The sequence below is a fragment of the Pleurodeles waltl genome, chromosome 2_1 (genome assembly GCF_031143425.1).
Source record: "Pleurodeles waltl isolate 20211129_DDA chromosome 2_1, aPleWal1.hap1.20221129, whole genome shotgun sequence".
Lineage (NCBI taxonomy): Eukaryota > Metazoa > Chordata > Amphibia > Caudata > Salamandridae > Pleurodeles > Pleurodeles waltl.
In genome coordinates, this window is record NC_090438.1 from 193,831,049 (window position 1) to 193,851,736 (window position 20,688).

Genomic DNA, 20,688 nt, shown 5'->3' on the forward strand with positions numbered 1-20,688 from the left:
ATATACAAATGTGGGGTTAGCTAATGAAATGTGGGAGAGCAATTAATCATCTGATGATTTCTCAAACTAATGTTTTGAAAGATGGGATATTAGTACGGTATTAGTAGACTAATCATGGTGTCTAGAAATAGCTAATTACGTGGTAAATCAATACCAGGACGATGAGGGCACTGAGGATAGAATGTTTGGGCAAATAATGAAATGAAAGCAAGGGAAAATATCAAACTATCTTAGCTGCATAAATACACCATGAGAGGTGCCACTAATGTCAATACGCAGGGAAGCACAAACATCATTATAGTCAATTATTGCGTGATGTAAATTCATTATAACACGTTAATAGGGTCACTTAAAGCATAATGCATGTCTAAGTAAAAACAATGTTTGTGAATTTTACTGTTAATGGAGGGCGGTGCAGTACATGTATGAAATAAATATTCAACAATTGGTCTAATAGTAGGAGCAATTTATAATTTATTGACAGATGCAACTAATGAAATGACAAATACAACATAATGAAATGTAAAAATAAGATACTTTTAATTACAGTAAATAAATTCACATGTTTCACAATCACAGGATGTGCTTTCTAAGAAGCATTGTTTTATAGAGTTTTGACTTTTTAAGGCTGACATTTCAGTAAGAAGTGCGTTAGAGCTCCAAGTGTGGGAATTTCCGCCTGAGCTGGCAAGGTTGTGGAAATCATAGTTCAGGATTCCAGGCTGCAGTGTGTGATGTCTGATGCATTCTAGCATGTTGCTACTCCTTAGAGATGATCTGGTCAAACGTTTAAGATCCTGTGACCACCCTGGAAATAGCATGTAAGGCTTATTTGAACGGAGCAAGGTCTAGTTTGTGAATTCCTATTAGTAGGGAGTTACCATAGTCCAACGTGAAAGCCACAAGCAATTAAATTACTTATTAAAAATCCAAATATTAGATTAACAATTTAAGCCCCCAAAGTAGTGTGAGTAGAAATGATGCCTCTTTTGCCTATGATCTGATGTGTGCTTGTAGGTTAGGGTTCCTCTCAATGATTAAACCAAGAAATTTAGTGCGTTCCACAATGGAATGCTGGAGTCAACAATATGAGTGCATTGAGACGAAATTTCAGTCAGGATTGAATGGCGCATAGGGGAGATATTTTGAGTACGTTCAACCCAAGATGACAGTATGTCATCCATGTTTTCAAATGATCAAAAATGTGTGCCTGATTTTTAAGAGATATATTTTCAGAATGGATCTGAGCGTCACTAAACATGAGAGTGGCATGGATGCTCAAGTGGCTTAGAATGGAGACAAGAGGCTCTATGTATATGGGCTGAAGAAAGTAGGAGAGAAAATTGAACATTGGGGAAGCATTTGGTGGAGGAACAGTTGGGTACATTTAGGCACTGATAATGCATTGCCAAGTATGACAAGAAACAGCTGAGAACTGAAGCATTCAGACCCATTCTGTCCCTCACGATTTCATGAAGTTGGAGTTATTTATTGTATAGCACATGATATGTCAAGGAGGACGAGGAGGAAGGAGTTACCTTTACTCTTTGGAACGATACTTAGAGGTATAAAGTTTCTCATCCACCTATGGACCTAGAATATGGTCCAAAAACTTGAAGCACACTCCTACACCAATGTTTGTGGATTTTAAATGTAAAAGGCATCATATCGCACATGTGGGAAACACAAAAGACAATATAAAAACTGAATCAAAATTTGATCTATGAGATTTCTGTTTATTATGCGTATATGCGTACATACAAAAAAATTCTTATCTAGGAAGTGTCCATGCAAATGTTTGAGCTAAAAGAAAAGATAGGAAAATAAAACAATTTTCAACTGAACAAAACTCATGGATTAGGATTGCTCATCCTATTTCTACAAGTGAGGTAAAGATTACTGGCTCTCAAAGCTATGGAAATGTTTCAGTCTGATTTATGGATTACTCCAATCCAGGTTTGTCCAATATAAATTTATGATGGCCGGAAGCATGCCAGATTTTCAAAATCACCACACACTGTCTAAATTATTGCCATTTAGATACATTTTATGTGTATTTTGTGTCCTAATATTCAATCTCCAGGCCGTAATACTCTGGTTAAAGTATATTTGTGCTAAGCTGTGTTTTCATGTGTGGTGCTATATTGTTGTCATGCGTAACTTATGATATGTCTGTGCTGAGATGTGATAAATGTTCCTTTTTGAGTCTAACTTCTGCATATCAATATGCTGTGTTGATCGTGGCATGTTGTAGATTTGGAAAATGGTGGTGGTGGCCTGTGGAACAGCGCTGTCATCATTGTGGTTGTAGTTTCCCATTACTGGTAGGGTTTGTCATACCTTCTGCTTAGGTCATGGAGTGTGATTATGCTATAGCGGCTGTGCTGGGTTTGGGTATTTAAATCCATCCTGCTGCCGGTTGTTTTAGAAACACTCACATTTGCTCATTGTGCGCTGGGCTTGCACTGCATTTCAGTATTGCAGTCCAAGACCCATATTTATACTTTTTTAGCGCCGCATTTTGATGCAAAAGCGGCGCAAACTTACAAAATACAATCTTTTAATTGACTCAGCAATTTTCAGGCTGTACTCATAAGATAGCAAACTTGAGCTATGCACCTGTTGGCAGAGCAGTTCGAATCTCAAGGTCGATCTAGTATGTTAACATGTGACCAAATTGGTGCGGAAGTCTGGGACATTATGGCCAGATGTACAAATATCTCATGGCTAAATACTGGTTGCAAATTGCAGCCATTATTTTTACATCGTGTAAAGGTTTTCAAGAACCGACATATGTGCTAATGGGTTGTTTCTTAAAAAATCTAATCATAGTTGCTGGATATTTATGAGGTAGGCTCGCAAATTGTGACTCACTATAATTGGAGGCTATCACAGGATTAGTGACCTGCTGGGATCCTTGCAGAATAGAATCTCTGAGTCACTATTCATGTTTTAGTCACTTCTGCGGATGCTTCAAAGGAGAGTTGATAAAAGTTTTGGTTCAGAACGGAGGCTTTTCTGCCTCATAATTGAAACTTTAGGAGTATTTACCCATCAGGGACACTTTAGGCACCGGGCAATGTATATGTACCTATGATTTCAGAATCTTTATGCCATTTCTTCCTTGTATTTTCTCACTTCACACACCTAAGAACTATCCCTAGGTACATTTCACATTTCACGTTTGGTAAACCAATAGATATCATATAACCCGTGTATAAAACACAAAAGACAATATGAAAACCCAACCCAAATTTTATCTATGAGATTCTTTTTTATTATGTGCACATAATACAAACAATGATCTTATCTAGGAAGTGTCCATGCAAATGTTTGAGCTAAAAGGTAAGGCAGGCAAATAAAACAATTTTGAGCAAAAAAAAAGATCATGGATTAGGTTTGCTCATCCTAATTCTACAAGTGAGGCAGAGATTACTGGCTCACAAAGATAAGTATACGGTTCGGTCTGATTTATGGATTACCCCAATCCAGGTTTGTCCAGTACAAATTTATGATGGCCGGAAGCATGTCAGATTTTCAAGACGAACACACGCTGTGTAAATTATTGCGCTTTAGTGGCGTTTTATGTACATTTTGTGTCCTAATATTGAATCTCCCGGCCCTACAGCTCTGGTTAAAGTATATTTGTGCTACGCTGTGTGAGAGAAATCTTTTTTTATTGTAACATCTGCATATCATCATGCTGTGTTGTTAGTGGCATGTTGTAGATTAGGAAAAGGGTGGTGATGGCCTGAGGAGCAGTGTAGGGTTTGTCATACTTTTCTGTTAGGTCATGGAGTGCTATAGCGGATGTGTTGGGCATCCTGCTGTCGGTTCTTCCGGAAAGACTCACACTTTCACATTGTGGTCTGGGCTTGCACTGCATTTCAGTACTGCATTCCAACTTTTTAACTGACTCACAGCAATTTTCATGCTATACTCATAAGATGTTGTCAGGGCAGTTCAAGTCCCAGAGTCAGTCCAGTATGTTAACATGTGACCAAATGGTCTTGGACTTCTGGGACTCTCTGGCCAGATGTACGAATATATTATCGCTAAATGCTGGTTGCAAATTGCGGTCATTATTTTTACAATCAGTAAAAATTTGTAAGAACTGATGTATGTATTAATAAAAGTTTAGCTTAGAACTGAGGCTTTTCTGCCTTATAATGGAAACTTCAGGGGTAGTTACCCATCAGGGACATTTTAGGTGCTGGGCAATGTATGTACTATTCCAGAATCCTTATGCCATTTCTTGAATATATATTATCACTATATACCCCTAAAGAACTATTTCTAGGTACATTTGGCATTTTATAAACCAATAGCCAGCAATCTCCTGATTTTGTACATGGAATTGAAAGGATTCAGCTAAACAAAAAGTTATAAATAAAGGTAAATGGCAATGATGCCTTTTTCAAAGGTAACTCTAAAAGAGCACTCTTACTGAACCTTAATAGCTGATGTTTCAATGTTTCTTTTTCTCCAGAGTGACTTGTGGTCGTTGGGAATCACTGCAATGGAAATGGCGGAGGGAACCCCTCGTAAGTAAACATTTGCTATTTTCATGACATCTCCTGAATGTCCCTCTTTTGATTCACTCAATTTGTAGCATGTTTGCATTTTTGTATTATATTTTAGGTCATATTTAAATGAGTTATTTACAACTCTCACTTTCATTTGTTGCATTGTGATTCCAGATGTTCAACAGTTGCAGTGGCATGGGCTAGTGGTGGTACTCAGGTGGCATGGTTTGGACCAGATTTATGAAGGTGCCAGGCACAGCAGCACAGCATCCAAACTTGCTGCACTGAACTTAGTGACATGGACAGAGGAGGAAGGCACCACATCTAGAGAGATGTAGCACTACCTCCCCTCTCACAAGCTCTGGCACACAATCAGACAGTTGTGCGCCTCACACATCCCTTTGCACCAGAGTGCAAGGGTGACTGCTTGAGTCTAGCATAGGTTTTGTTCTGTAAGGGTACCATTTTAGTAAAAAATTCAATGCCAAGATTAACTTCTAAACTTTTTACTTTGTATTTGCTCTCTACAGTGTGGCACATATGCAAAGTCGAAAACAAAAGAGAAATAAAAACGTTTCTCTTTTTAATGTCTGTTATTTTTTGGTGCAAAACCCTGTCTTCAGTTGTTAGTAGATAGGGTTTTGAAGCAAAAAGCATTGGTTGTAGCACAGGAACACCCATGTCCCACCCATCTGATGCCCCTCTGGCACAGAGTAATGCTAAGCAGCGCTTTGCGTTCTTTTTAGCCAACTCTCCAGCGCAAAACAAGTTTTGCGCTGGAAAGTAAATCCAACAATACACATTTTGTTCTGATTGCGTAACTTCTGTGATGCAAATCCAGCACAAAGTGTTTGTAAATCTGCCCCTTTATGTTTCAGAGTTCAGAATTTTAGGGGCAGGATTATATTTATTTCACATGCTTTAAACCAGCGGTGCAAACATATACCTCTTCTGTAGGAGGATGGGAGAGAGATTGGAGGCATAGCCATTGCTTTGTTTTAGTGTAGAAAAATGCTTTTAGCATTTATTAGCTCGGTTTACAGAAGTGTGCTCTGAGCAGACAAAGGAGCCGGTTCACAAACATTTTTTAAACAATCATACATCTAATAATTGATTAATTGTATACGTTTACTTCAGTCCTATCTAAAATAGTATTTTTATGCTGGCTCCTGACCCTCTATATTTATTGCTGCAATTAGTCCACAGGGAGTAACTCTACACATGTATTTTAGTTCTGTCTCTCTTCTGGAAATGGAGGAGAAATCAATTTCCTTTCACTACTACTACTAGTACTAGTAGGAAATAACAGGCTGTTGAGTATCCGTTCTTACACTGAAGCATTCCTATATAGGTTCATTTCTAGACTGCGAGTAGCCATGCAAAATGCTTGTGCATACCTATACGGTTCCGGCTTTTTGGGTGTTTCAAGCACTATCAATGGCCACTTCCTCCCCAGACATTATTGTAACCTCCAGTTTCCTGTCGTTATCACACCACTATGACAGCAGAAACTGCATCTCTCTCCCTAAGGGTAATTTGGCTCTGAAAATCCTGATTCAATGAGTGAAGATTTGGATTTATCAATCTCATATTTGACCTTTTGAGCAAGTAAGTTGACTTTGGGTGCATGAATATGCTTGGTATACAGTACCAAGCGATCTCTATTTTAAATGCATGTTACTTTTGTTGATCCTAGTTGCAAAAATGTTATGCATCATAGCCCTAGTCGCAGAGATGGGGACTGAAATTAAATTCTGCTGAGTTCTGCAAAGTGGTGGGCATAATGGACTCTTTGGGACCATGAGCAAAGTTTCATCTACCATTGCTGGTGACTATACATTATTCCATGCCCCTTTTATTAAATAGTTATCATAAAAAGTCATGCCACCCCATGAACAACTGCATCTAATGAAGATAGAACATCTATCTTTCATTCTGCTATGGAAGCACTAATGGTCTTTGACATTGATTCAGAAGTGAAGCCTTCTTTTGCCTACCAAAATCCAACACAAACCACTCATTGTGATTCATTATCAGTTTCCTCCCTGCTAACACTAAATAATGTAATATTTTTACCATGGTCCTTAGCTATATTCAGTGGCTTCTCCTGGAATCCAGAATCACTTTTAGACCCGCCGGGTTACATGCAGTGTTCAACATGATCAAAAACCTTCACCCCTTGCGAGCATGCTCTCTTTCTGAGGTGGTTTGAGTAGCCGAAGAAGCCAATCATCTCTTATGCTGGAAACACCACTGTTCTGGAGAAGCCAAGCTTCCAGACCATCCTTGTAAACAATCATAACTTTTCATGTGTTACCCACTCAACCAGATAGTCAATCTGTCCTCCTGGCATTTCACAATAAACTAAAGATCTTTCTCGTCCACAAACTCCCTGTGATCATTAATTGTGTTTGTCTTTCCTGTTGACCTTCTCCCTTTCCCCATTTATGTTATCATTCGCTTGTTTTCTTCTATGCATCTTGGTTACCATATTTACAAAGAACTGGCGCATCGGCTCGGATGCGCCATGTTGCTTGTGCTGCCCTGTGCCCTCCTAACGACACCATGGTACCGCTGTATTTACAATACAGTGCTCCATGGCACTCGTTAGCACAACTGCGCCAACATTTTGGGTGCAGTTGTGGCGCTTTGCTGGACTAGCGCCAAAAATGTTGGCACTAGTCCAGCAAAGCTCAGGGGGGGCCATAGGATATAGCACTAGCATCAGTTTAATGACTGCCCTGAGCAATCGTTAAAAAATGACGATACAATGGCGCAATTAAATCATGTAGATTTCGCAGCACCATTTTTTTGGGCCTCCCTTGCATATATTATACCTGGCACAGGTATAATGTGGCAAGAGGGTTTACAAAGGGGCGCAATAGTGCCATTGCACCACTTTGTAAATAAGGCATAGGGTGAGGGTCTGTTTAGCAACGCCATAGCGTAAAGAAAATTATGCTATGGTGGTAATTAGGGGTGCAGGGGGCTTGTAAAAATGCCCTTTAGTGCAAAATATTAATTCAATGCAAACACACGCAAGAAGAGAAAGCGTGATAACGAGGGAGTTTAATGAGAATTGGTGTAACTCTATCTGAATTTCTTGAGCAGAAGAGGCATAATGGGATATGTACTGATGTTAATTAGAGAGAAAAATTACGACTGAAAAAAATAAGAAAAAACGAGTGTACAACTTCTTTCAACATAAGATTAAACATAAAAACCTTAATCATAATTGCCGTGATCATGCTGTTGACAAGTTTCTGATCATTAGCTAGAAACCCACCCAGCTCTGGAATAAACTAATTATTTCTCCAGGCTAGTGTTTGGAAAACATATTGAGTTTGATGCTTATCATCCTGCTTATTCTGTTAATCAGATGAAAGAATATGAATTATTTGCTGTTGGAGTTTACCACCCAATAGGAACAACAGTTGTAGACCAAAATTCACCTCAAAATTGTGACTTTAGGGGAGAAAAAATTCTAAACAGAGGGACAGTTACTCTTAAGATCCTTTATATCATATCGCCTTCACTCCACAAACCGATGAACAGCTGAGCGAAGTATCAGAAACTGGCATATTCATATATACAAAGTGGTGTCCTGTAGTTGAGGAGCAGTATTTTCGCATTGTGGCATTGCACCACGATCTCAATGTTACAATTAAATACAATGCTGTGGCTCTCCTGATAAGAACAATTTGTGAAAATACCTTTACACTGATGTTTTATTGGTACTTCCACAGTTAGTGCCACAAGAAGGCTAAATGAGTGACCTCCCTGGCCATTGCAAACTTATGTTTAACACAGGTCGATCCCATAAGCTCCTGAAAGAAATCCCTCACCAGGCAAAATGTCAGTATCAGTCATCCCCAGATATGTGTGAATGGTAAAGGCATTCACCTAGTGAAAGGATCTGCAATTGATCTTCTGCACTAGGTACTCTCATGCGGATTGCTATATTGCTTCCTACAGCCTTAACGTTTTTCTATTTCCCCTCAAGTGCATAGCTACAAATAGTGCAGTAGGTACAGTGGCACTGGGGCCCAGAGCCCTGAATATTATTGTATTTTACTCCTCAAGGAGCAACATGTGGCCCCTTTTCCTTGCTTGCATTAGAGCCTGCAGAATCACTATGACCATTCACAATATTATGACCTGCAGAGACTGCAGACCTACAACAATTAATAGTTCTGGATTCTAACCCTCTCTCATACTCTTCTACCAAAGAATCACTATATTCCCCACAGGTGCCTCTGGGGAATCCAAACCCCTTTCCAAGCACCAACAAACCCACTTATTCCAGATTCCTTTGTACCTGCGTCTCGTACATGGTGCCCAAGATTCTTTTAGCAGCTCCTCAGCTTTTCCCGAAAGGCCTGACACCTCAGAAGATCTCCTGACACCCTCAATAAAAGAAGGCTCAAAACTCCTGTTTCCATCATGGGATGCTCCTCTCAATCCACATTTTTTAAAAGACCTACTCTTGCTGGCAAATAAAAGAGAATTTAGCACGCCAGTTCCAACAGCATTGGAAACTACGCTGAGGATGTCCAAAACGGAGTCACTAGAACCAGATGACATACTTCCCTTCTCACCTTCTGCAAGACTCTCTGAATCATTGTCCATTTTTAACTGTGCTGAATTGTTCTTCAAAACATTTCTGAAACTCATGAGCGCATACAAAGCTGCCATCATTTCTAGACAATTGATATGAAGATTCCTTTCTGAGACTGACCATAAACTACTAGTCTCTTGTGCATCAACCGGGCACCCCAATGTAAGAGACTTGCATCTGATTTCACAACAAAATCTGGCGTACATCCAAAAATTGCTAGACCATCCCAAGCATCCAGGTTGTCCAACCACCAAGATAATTCCTCCTTTGCCTGACCATCCAAACTTACCCTGTCTCCATACCACAAACCTGATTGCAGAGCTCTCACTTTGACTCTCTGGAGAGCGCCATAATGCAACGGCCCTGGAAAGACAGCCTATATGGAAGAAGAGAATGAATATCCTTTTTTATCTTGATTACCTTCTTCGCTGGTAAACACAACATTACCTTCACAGTGTCCATGGTGAACCCCAAGAACTCCAAAGTCTGAGTTGACCTCTCGTCAAATACAGATCCCAGAGAAGCTGGTCCACACTATGAGACATTATTAAAATGTCATCCAAATATACAATTAATATAACTCCTCTCTCCCATAGAAATGCAACCACCACTCTTATGACCTTGGTGAAACACCAAGGAGCTGAAGATAAACCGAAAAGGAGACTGCAAAACTAGAAAAACTGACCTTTCCATGTAAATTATAGATAAGCTCGACTGACCTTGGGTTTAGGGATAGTAAAGTAAGCATCTTTGAGATCCAACTTCCTTAACCAATTGTTCCTTAACAGCATGTCCCTTAACAGATGGACACCGTCCATCTTGAAATGTCTGTAAATAAGGAACCTGTTCAGATCCGTTAGGTTTAATACAGGCGCCAGCCTTTCTCTTTCTTTTCTACCAAGAAAATGTATTCCAAAACATAGCAAAAAAACGTAGAAATAGCAATCTGCACTTAGCCTAATAAGACTGCAGCCCCCAGGAGACATTCCAATACTCCTATCATTCCCTGGCTGGCATAACCGCCAAGCGGACATGCCAGTCAAGCACTCAAGGAGAAATACGAGTTGTCCAGGCCCCACAAGGAGAACCACCACTCCTTCTTCCTTTCACCCCGTACAGGACAACAAAAAAGAACAGGTGGAGTGCTGGGTAAGTGCTACATATGTAGTCTCCAGCAGGAGGGGGAGGGGCATTTGCTCTAGCATCCCTCTGTTCTATTTCTTCTGTGCGTGGGATAGATTATCTCACTAGTGATTAATGGGACGAGGAAGGTTACCGGTAAGTAATAGGACATTCCCGATGCTAATCTATGAGTGGAGCAGGCCTCACTGTAGTGAAATGCTAGATAGGATGTTTGTCACTACCAGGACATGTAAAACCTAAAAGTACATGTCCTGCCTTTTTGATACATAGTAGCCTGCACTATGGGTTTCTTAGGGCCTACCTTAGGGGCGACTTATATGTAATAAAGAGAGTTGGAGGCTTGGCAAGTAGTTGTGAATGTCACGTCGAAGTGGCAGTGAAATTACACAAACAGGCTCTGCAATGGCAGGCCTGAGACATATTTAAGTGCTACTGAAGTGAAGTGCAGGTCCACTAGCAGCATTTCATTTACAGGCCCTTGGTATATGGTATAAAACTTTACAGGGGACTTTCAAGTAAACTAAATGTGCCAATTGTGTATACACCAATGTTACCATGTTTAGGGGAGAAGCACATGCACTTTAGCACTGGCCAGCAGTGGTAAAGTGCTCAGAGTCCTAAGGCCATCAAAAAGATACAGCACAAAAAGGCAAAAAAAATCTGGGGTAAGACCACCCAAAAAATGTAAGGTCTAACAATTCCCAAACCAATTTGTTGAAAAGGTGACAACTTCAATGATTAAGACAACACAAAAAGACAAAACACAGTTAAAGGAATCAGAATATATTATTTTTAAAGCCACTTTAAATAGTGTTCACAGGCAGACAATTAGGGCCTGAATAGTCGAGTCTTGAAATAGTGCCCTAAAGTTTATTGTACATAAAATTGACTAAAAAACACTCAGGCCCATATTTATACTTTTTGACGCTAAACTGCGCTAACGCAGTTTAGCGTCAAAAAATTTAGCGCCGTCTAACGCCATTCTGAAGCGCCATGCGGGCGCCGTATTTATGGAATGGCGTTAGCCGGCGCTAGCAGACCGGCGCTGCCTGGTGTGCGTGGAAAAAAACCACGTAGACCAGGCAGCGCCGGCGTAGGGGGAAAATGGCGTTAGGGCGTCTTAAAATGGGGCAAGTCAGGTTGAGGCAGAAAAATCGCCTCAACCCGATTTGCGCCATTTTTTTCGACGCCCAGACGCCATTTAAATGACTCCTGTCTTAGTAAAGACAGGAGTCATGCCCCCTTGCCCAATGGCCATGCCCAGGGGACTTATGTCCCCTGGGCATGGTCATTGGGCATAGTGGCATGTAGGGGGGCACAAATAAGGCCCCCCTATGCCACCAAAAAAAATTAAAAAATATAAAAAATTATACTTACCTGAACTTACCTGAATGTCCCTGGGGTGGGTCCCTCCATCCTTGGGTGTCCTCCTGGGGTGGGCAGGGGTAGCAGGGGGGGTCCCTGGGGGCAGGGGAGGGCACCTGTGGGCTCATTTTGAGCCCACAGGCCCCTTAACGCCTACCCTGACCCAGGCGTTAAATAGTGGCGCAAATGCGGGGTTTTTTGACCCGCCAACTCCCGGGCGTGATTTTTGCCCGGGAGTATAAATACGACGCATTTGTGTCGCCGTCATTTTTTTAGACGGGAACGCCTTCCTTGCATCTCATTAACGCAAGGAAGGCGTTCACGCCAAAAAATGACGCTATTTGCCCATACTTTGGCGCTAGACGCGTCTAACGCCAAAGTATAAATATGGCGTTCGTTTTGCGCCGAATTTACGTCGAAAAAAACGACGCTAATTCGGCGCAAACGGAGTATAAATACGGGCCTCAGTTTACAGATATTTTCATCTAGGTAATTAATTTAAATGACCTCCAAACACTTTTCAAAATGTATAAACCATCTGCTTTGTTTCTATGTCTCGCTTCTATGCATTTTCCATGTCATTCCTTTTTAGTAGATTATCAATCATGTAATAGAATTGGGAGTGCCACAATGAGAAGGTGAAAAGTTACAGGGGGTTTAACATGAAGTCCTTGTACAGTTTTGCGAACCTGCAGGTTAGACTAATCTTACAATCACAGGGAACAAAAATATAGATTATTTTACACCGATGTACAGGTTAAGAGGACAGTCATAACCTTTAGGTCAGTGGTTCCCAACCCCTGACCTTGGCAAAGCCTCCTCGGGGGGTCCGTGACTGTTTAGAAAAAAATGAGTATTATTAATAAAGAAGGTCCCCAGATTTCAGTAATGACTCATTGGGAGGGGTACCTCGGATTCCAAACAAGATATAGTGGGGGTCCAGGGGTTCCAGTACTGGTAAAGTGGGGGTCCACAGAAGTCAAAAGGTTGGGAACCACTGCCTTAGGTTACACAGATCATAGATGTTCTTTCCTCAAACATCAGACTTTTCATATGATAATAGGGTTATTTGAATCAATCCATTAAGACCAAAAACACCTCACCTTCAAATGTCAGATTTAAATGTTTTGGAATTGCACTCGGTTTGTTTCAAAATATTAACTGTTAAAGCCAGAATGATTTTTTCTAGTTTTACCTTCTACAGATATACGCCCCATAAATAGTTTCTCCAATCACAGACGATTGTAAGAGAACAAATTGTCATTGAAATGCTTGTCAAGTGCTTACATGATTTCTTGTGAAAAGCTAACTATGAGGTGTGTATAGAAATCCATTGATTTATATATTTGTATATTAAGATGAGTTTATATGGCTTTTATACATTTAAAATGTCTGGATATTTTCATTACACCATTAAGTGCCAGCTGTGTTTCTAAGTGGTGGCAAATGTACCTATATCCAAAATCACAGTTAATCGTTTTTTCAAAAAATTAAAAATCAGCCTCACATTCCAGCCTTTCACTGTGTCGTTAGTACACTAGAATTGTCACTAACACAAACGCTTTTCATGCATTAAAAAAGCGTTGCATTTGACGCCAATAATTAGCCTTTCTTTTTCATTAAATACTCTTATTTACCACTGACGGACAGTCTGATTTAACTATAGCATGCTAAGAATAAAAGTATCTGCCAACATATAGTTTAGTGGGTGTACGCAATAACTCACATGCCTATGTGCATTCATCCTATCCAAGGTGCAGCTTCATATACCCAGGTTCACCTTCCATGCCAATGTACAGCCTTGTATGCCCATGCACTGCCTCAGAAGTCTCTTTGCATTCTCATCATGTGCCAGGAACAGCTTTATATGGCCATGTTCAATGTCGGAGCCACATGTTTAGACACAAATGTCGATTACCGTCTCATGTACCTACGTCCCACAATGGCTCTGGTAAGAACAGCTTACCATGCCAGTTTATGAATCATTCCCATACAAGTCTGACATTTCCTCAGTTAAGCACACATTTCTCCAAAGAAGCAGATACCGCCTAGTCACCTACTGCAACATATTGTTATCCAAGGCCAGGGGCTCTTAGTTAGATTTTCTTTTTTTGCTATCGATATTAATGTCTGTAATGTTGTATGAGTCTCATATGGTATCTTCTTGCACGGATAATCACAAAACATATCTATGCACATTCCTATACAAGTAGGTAGCATGGTGGTGGGGTTGGCTGTGGAGAACTCCAGGTGGGTCCTCATGCAAGTGATAGAGTGCCAAGCCATTTGTTGCTCTTGTTTTAATGTGTATGGACACCAAGGTCATGCCTATATCTTCCAGGGATATGGTAGCAGTCAGGTACCATGACATAGCAAAAACAGTCAAGAGAACTAAGGTAAGAAGATGACCGAAGAAGAGGTGGATGAATATAATGCCACCTGTTCAGACCTCCACCACTGCCTCTGGTGTCCCTTCTTTTCCTCACTGCGCCTCAGTAGCCTCCTCCCTTTGAGTGCTCAAGGTGATGCACCCATTTAACCAGAGGTACAACCAATGGTCTGAACAATGGTCTTTGCCTTCAGCCCTGGATAAACATAGGCACACTTTCAGACATAAATGCTGCCGATGTGCCTCCCTCCTGCCCTGAAAGTGCCCCACATCCATATGCAGTGAATTCTAGTCCTGAATCTTCCATGAGGTAGGGTTCAGAAAGTTCAGTACTCATGATGAAATCGAGTGTTAGCTGGAATACATGGAAATCAAGCTGCTGCTGCCCCAATTTCCTTACCTCTTTGGAGCCATATGTCTAGTTTCACTAACCTATCAAAAATAGGTTTGAGTCCAAGTCCCAGTCACCTCCAGTGGTAGAGCCACAATTCTATATTTTTTAAAATAGCTAATGTGTAACCCCATTATTTATAGGCACTTAGGCCCTGATTTATACTTTTTGACGCAAACCTGCGTTAGCGCAGGTTTTCGTCAAAATGTTTACCGCTGGCTAGCGCCATTCCTGGACGCCAGCCAGGCGTCATATTTAAGGAATGATGCTAACCGGCGGTAAGGCGCAGTTAGCGTCAAAATAAATGACACTAACCGGGTGGAGAGGGCGTAGGGAAAACAGGAGGTATGCGGTCGAAGAATGGCGCTAGTCAGGTTAGAGTCAGAAAAAATAACGCTAACCTGACTTGCGTCATTTTTTGACACACAACCCCCATGTACATGACTCCTGTCTTGTTAAAGACAGGAGTCATGCCCCCCTGCCCAATGGCCATGCCCAGGGTACTTATGTCCCTGGGCATGGCCATTTGGCACAGTGGCATGTAGGGGGGCCCAAGTTAGGCCCCCCAATTGCATTTGTAAAAAAATAAATGTAAAACTTACCTGGACTTACCTTGGATGGGTCCCCCCATCCTTCGGTGTCCTCTAGGTGTGGGTGTGCCTGGGGTTGGGAAGGGCACCTGTGGACTGCTTCCATGGTCTCTGACCATGGAAATGAGCCCACAGGTCCCCTAACGCCTGCCCTGATCCAGGCATTAAATAATGACGCTAAACAGGCTTAGAACCATCATTTAAGGCACTCCTCCTCCTGTGTGTGATTTTTGCACGGTAGAATAAATAAGGCGCAATGGCCTTAGAGTCATTTTTTTCCCGGGAACGCCTACCTTGCATCTCATTGACGCAAGGAAGGATTCCACGGTAAAAAAATGGCGTTAACTCCAATATTTTGCCACTAGACGGGTTTAGCGTCAACATATAAATATGGAGTTAAGTTTGCGCCACATTTGTGTGAAAAAAAATTACGCAAATCCAGCGCACACAGAGTATAAATATACCCCTTAATCTACAATATAACTAACAGATGAACAGCAAGCACGTTCTACATATTGTATACTTTGAGAGACCTATATGATATTTGGATCACAATAGCAACTATGCATCTTTATTCAGATTTACAGTAATTGTGGGTGTTTGTCTCGACCTAGTACATTTTGAGCTTTCCTGCACCTTTCATGAGAATTTTGGTTTCTTTATTCGTACAATATTCAGTGTGTTTTGCCTGTATTGTAATTTTCCAGGCCATGCATATAGAGAAGCACCATACTGTATTTCTCAATTTATTGTTAATCATACTTTATTGCTTCCTGTTTCTTCAATTCTAAATCTAAGTTATTCATTTTTATTCTTATGCCTATGTTTTTATAGTCGGCCATTGTTCTGCTCACGTCACTCATGACTATGTGGTCTTCTTCGTTTTCTATCCTGGATATTCTCAGTACTCCCTATATCTCCTTTCCTTTTCTGAATGCCTAGTAAAGAAAGATATATTTATAGCCCAACTCTTGCCTCTTTTTCACTATTTCTCCCTCTGTCACTTTAGGTAGTAAACCCTCTGTATTATTTCATGATGTAGGGTTTCCTCCAACTCTCCCCATGAACAACATGTTTGTGTCATACCAGGCTTCATACGAAAACCACTATTAGGATTGCATCGGCTAACAGCAGCTTTCGTAGACAGGTCCAAAGGAAAGGGAAATATTATTGTCAGGCTTATTACAGGTATATCTTTCAATTGTGAAAATAATAAACTCATAGCAATTGGTGAAGGATAAGACAGACTAAACTTGTAAGGTCATAAATGGATATGGAAGGTGGGTCTAAGAGGTTCTTTCCATCCCCTCACATCCACCAGACCAGCAATCCAGGTTATTGTTAGGAGCTCTCTATCCAATGAGAGACTAGATGGTTGTGGGGAACACTCAGAAAACACCCAGTATTGAAATCTGCATCTAGGATAGCAAAGAGCAGAATGGCAAGGGTCCAAGCTTTCGTTGCATAACCAACTAATAGAATTAAGACTAATACTTCTGAAGTATCTGGTTGCAAAGGCCGACTGAATTTAGGTCATCCTTACTATCCTACAAAGTGACCAGAAGATCAAGAGCATCCAATGTAGTACACCATGCTTGCATTCAGGGGATGGCTCCTCATGCAATCCATGCTAAAGCACGCACTGGTTTCAGGGTCACCATTGATCTGTTTTATTTCACTACTCATTGCTAAGTGCAACTGACAAAATATTCTAAATGTCTTGCCTCTTTGCTGTCTGATTGTGGATTGCCATTACATGTTTAGACAAGCTCAACAGTCCCTACCCTCTTCTTTTTGCCTGAATTTAGCCTGTCTAACACTGGGTCACCTACGTATGGTACCCTCTCTTCTTGAGGCACCATCTCTCCCACTGTTGAGTATTCACCCTTATGCCCCTCTCTCATTTTGGTGCTCTCCACATTCATATTGTTTCATTCCTCCATTAGTTGCTCCAGGGAATAGTACTGACCTAATAGCTTTGCATGGGGTCTGTAAAATGAACTTTTCGATGCCTAAAATTTCTTATTTTACTTATTTATTTAATTGGTTTCATAAGACTTTATACAACCAGAAGTAAGCTACACATCACCAGTGATAATGGATAAGGGAGAAGTTGTAATTGAAAATGATATTAGCAAGCAAACACTTGGAACACTTGGCAGTTTAATCTTGTGTTACATCTTTAATGGTATCCAGAAAAATAGAGTGAGTCTATTATGAATATTCTAGTGGCGAAGTCTCTATGTGTAGCTCTTTTAGACTCTTTCCAAAGGTGGTCAGATTGGGTATTACACTAAGCTCACAATCCACTGACGTTTACCTGCTCTTGTGTTGCACTTTGATGGATTTGCACCTATTTTTAAATTTCCTGAGTTCTGGATTGCAGATTGATCTGGAATGTTGGCATACGATATGGAAGATAGGCAGTGCTTAATTTGTGCTTTTTGTTTCCGGTGCTAAGTACCGGCACTTATTGTTGAGGGTGGCACTTATCTTTCTGCCTCAAGCATTTACTGCGAGCAAAAGACACATATGGGAAAGACGGAGGAAGAGAAAAACTAAAAAGCGCCACAAAGGGAGAAAACAGATAACTGCAAGAGTGAGCTGAAGGGACAGGGAGTGGCTTTAAATAGATTGAAGAGGCCCGAGATGGCTTCAGGATTACGCTCCCTCAGTATTACGTGCTCGCACCTTTAATTGCAGCAACCGCGTGTTTAAGAGGAGGACTTTGAGCACCGGCACGTTTTAATTTACAAATTAAGCACTGAAGATAAGTACATCAGGTTAGAACCCTTTCTGCTTTTGACTAAAAGCACAGTGGCGATATGTGATGCTATTCTACTATACTGCACTGTCATCAGATGCAGTGATTTCAGAGTTGGTGTGAGTTGGTGTTATGTGGTATGATCAGTTCATGTACAGAGTGATTTTGGATATTCTGCATGCTCCAATTTTATTTTATTAGAGCATCTTTGTTGTGGATGCTTTTTCAGTAGTTTAGTTATTACTGAGCCACACCTCTGTGACTTCCACCTAGTGGTTTCTTTGGGGGAGTAATTTACTAACAGAATTTAATAATAATCTAAAAGAAGTTTTACATGCTGAGATTACATACATGGAAATGTACACCTGCTCTTGCATGCAACCATGCAAGCACACAAACACATTATATATAAAAAAATATATTGTACCCTGTTTTTTTATACAAATATGAATTTATAAATTTTTTATATATATATTACCTTGTGGCAGTCACCACTAGGTAGTTATAGGACCATGTTTCCATAGAAAAAGCATTTTTTGACTTGCCTCTATCTTTGGCACCATTTGATGAATCTTCACAACATTTTCCAAAAAGAGTGCCACAGTGATTCTTGTTGCTCGCTGAAAGTTTCAGGGTGATCTTTCAAGCGGGAGCCGAGAAAAAGGGGGGGATTAAAAAAAGTTGTGTTTTCCATGTTAATTTCCATAGGACCTTTGAACACGACTACAGTCCGAACCACTGGATGAATTACACCAAATCAGGCAGAAAGCTAGCTTTCAGTACACAGACTGCTTTCGCTTATTTCGTGTGAATTCATTCAGTAGTGTTCGAGAAATTAAAGGGAGAACAAATTTGTATATCTAGGGCTTAGATGACTTCGTGAATAATGACGAGCTTGTGCAGTGAAAGGCAAACCTTAGATTGGCTGCCAACACTGCAACCACGAAGTGTGGGAAGCCATCTTGGGACTCGGTTTCAGCTTAGTCCCAACAAAAAATGCAAAAAAAGGAAACGGAGTCAGGGTAGAGACACCCAGACCCCTTAGATCTTGTGTTAGGGTTCCAGGGGGACCCTGCCAGAGCAAAAAAGCCACTTTGAAAAAAAAACTTGCCGCAAATTTGCAGCAAGAATACAAAAAAAAAAAAGTCTCCCACACTTGTTTTTTTAAAAGCCACGGGTTGGCCAGGTCCCGGAGGCATATAAAAAAATGAGGGGGGATATTAAAAGCAGCTCCCTGCTTGGGTAGCAATGCTGGCTCCCGCAGGATACAGAGAGCTGGCTATTACTGCAGGGGCCTTCAGACTCCCCCTCGGTCCTGTCTCTCTCTCTCACTCTCTCTCTCTCTCTCTCAATCAATCAATCAATCAATAATATTTATAAAGCGCGCTACTCACCCGTGAGGGTCTCAAGGCACTAGGGGAGGGGGTTACTGCTGCTCGAAGAGCCAGGTCTTGAGCTGCCTCCGGAATGCAAGGTGGTCCTGGGTGGTCCTGAGGTTGGCGGGGAGGGAGTTCCATGTCTTGGTCGCCAGGTAGGAGAAGGATTTCCCACCTGCCGTTGTGCAGCGGATGCGAGGGACGGCGGCGAGTGTGAGGTTGGCGGAGCGAAGTTAACGGGTGGGCGTGTAGAAACTGAGGCGACGGTTGAGGTATTCGGGTCCCTTGTTGTGGAGGGCTTTGTGTGCGTGGGTGAGGAGCCTGAAGGTGATCCTCTTGTTGACGGGTAGCCAGTGCAGATGTCTTAGGTGGGCGGAGATGTGGCTGCCGCGGGGTAAGTCGAGGATGAGGCGAGCGGAGGCGTTCTGTATTCGCTGAAGATGTTTCTGGAGTTTTGTGGTGGTTCCTGCGTATAGGGTGTTTACGTAGTCCAGGCGGCTTGTGACGAGGGCGTGGGTCACAGTTTTTTTGGTGTCGGCGGGGATCCAGCGGAAGATCTTACGGAGCATGCGGAGAGTGAGGAAGCAGGAAGACGAGACGGCGTTGACTTGTTTGGTCATGGTGAGAAGCGGGTCCAGGATGAATCCGAGGTTGCGTGCGTGGTCTGAGGGGGTAGGAGTGGTGCCTAGGGCCGTGGGCCACCAAGAGTTGTCCCAGGCGGACGGGGTGTTTCCGAGGATGAGGACTTCCGTTTTGTCTGAGTTCAGTTTCAGACGGCTGAGTTTCATCCATTCTGTGACGTCTTTCATTCCATCCTCCAGGTTGGTTTTGGCAATGGTAGGGTCCTTGGTGAGGGAGAGTATCAGCTGGGTGTCGTCGGTGTAGGAGATGATGTTGATGTTGTGTTTGCATGTGATGTTGGCGAGGGGGCTCATGTAGACATTGAAGAGAGTCGGGCTGAGCGAGGAGCCCTGTGGGACGCCGCAGATGATCTCGGTGGGGTCTGAGCGGAACCGCAGGAGGTAGACTCTTTGGGAGCGGTTAGAGAGGAAAGAGGTGATCCAGTCCAGGGCCTGTCCTTGGATACCGGTGGAGTGGAGGCGGGATATTAGGGTTCGGTGGCAGACGGTGTCGAAGGCAGCCGAGAGGTCGAGGAGGATGAGGGCGGCTGTTTCTCCGTTGTCCATAAGAGTTCTTATGTCATCGGTGACTGCGATGAGGGCGGTTTCTGTGCTGTGGTTGGCTCGGAATCCGGACTGGGAGGGGTCGAGTAGGTTGTTGTCTTCAAGGAATTTGGTCAGTTGCTTGTTGACGGTCTTCTCGATGACTTTGTCAGGGAAGGGGAGGAGCGAGATGGTTCTTCAGGTCGTTGGGGTCCGCTGTAGGTTTCTTCAGGAGAGCATTGACTTCCGCGTGTTTCCAGCTCTCGGGGAAGGTGGCAGATGTAAACGAGCTGTTGATGATGGTCTGGAGGTGGGGGGCGATGATGTCGTCGGCTTTGTTGGAGATGAAGTGGGGGCAGGGGT

General features: G+C 42.0%; 1 protein-coding gene across 4 annotated transcripts in view; it reads left to right on the forward strand.

The window, feature by feature from the left end:
• NRK (Nik related kinase) overlaps nt 1-20,688 on the forward strand; it is a 720,008-nt gene that overhangs the window by 361,173 nt on the left and 338,147 nt on the right. For all 4 annotated transcript variants that reach the window (XM_069212387.1, XM_069212389.1, XM_069212388.1 and 1 more), the window contains exon 8: nt 4,490-4,544. In XM_069212387.1, coding sequence (XP_069068488.1) covers nt 4,490-4,544 — 55 coding nt within the window. The remainder of the gene's footprint in view (nt 1-4,489; nt 4,545-20,688) is intronic.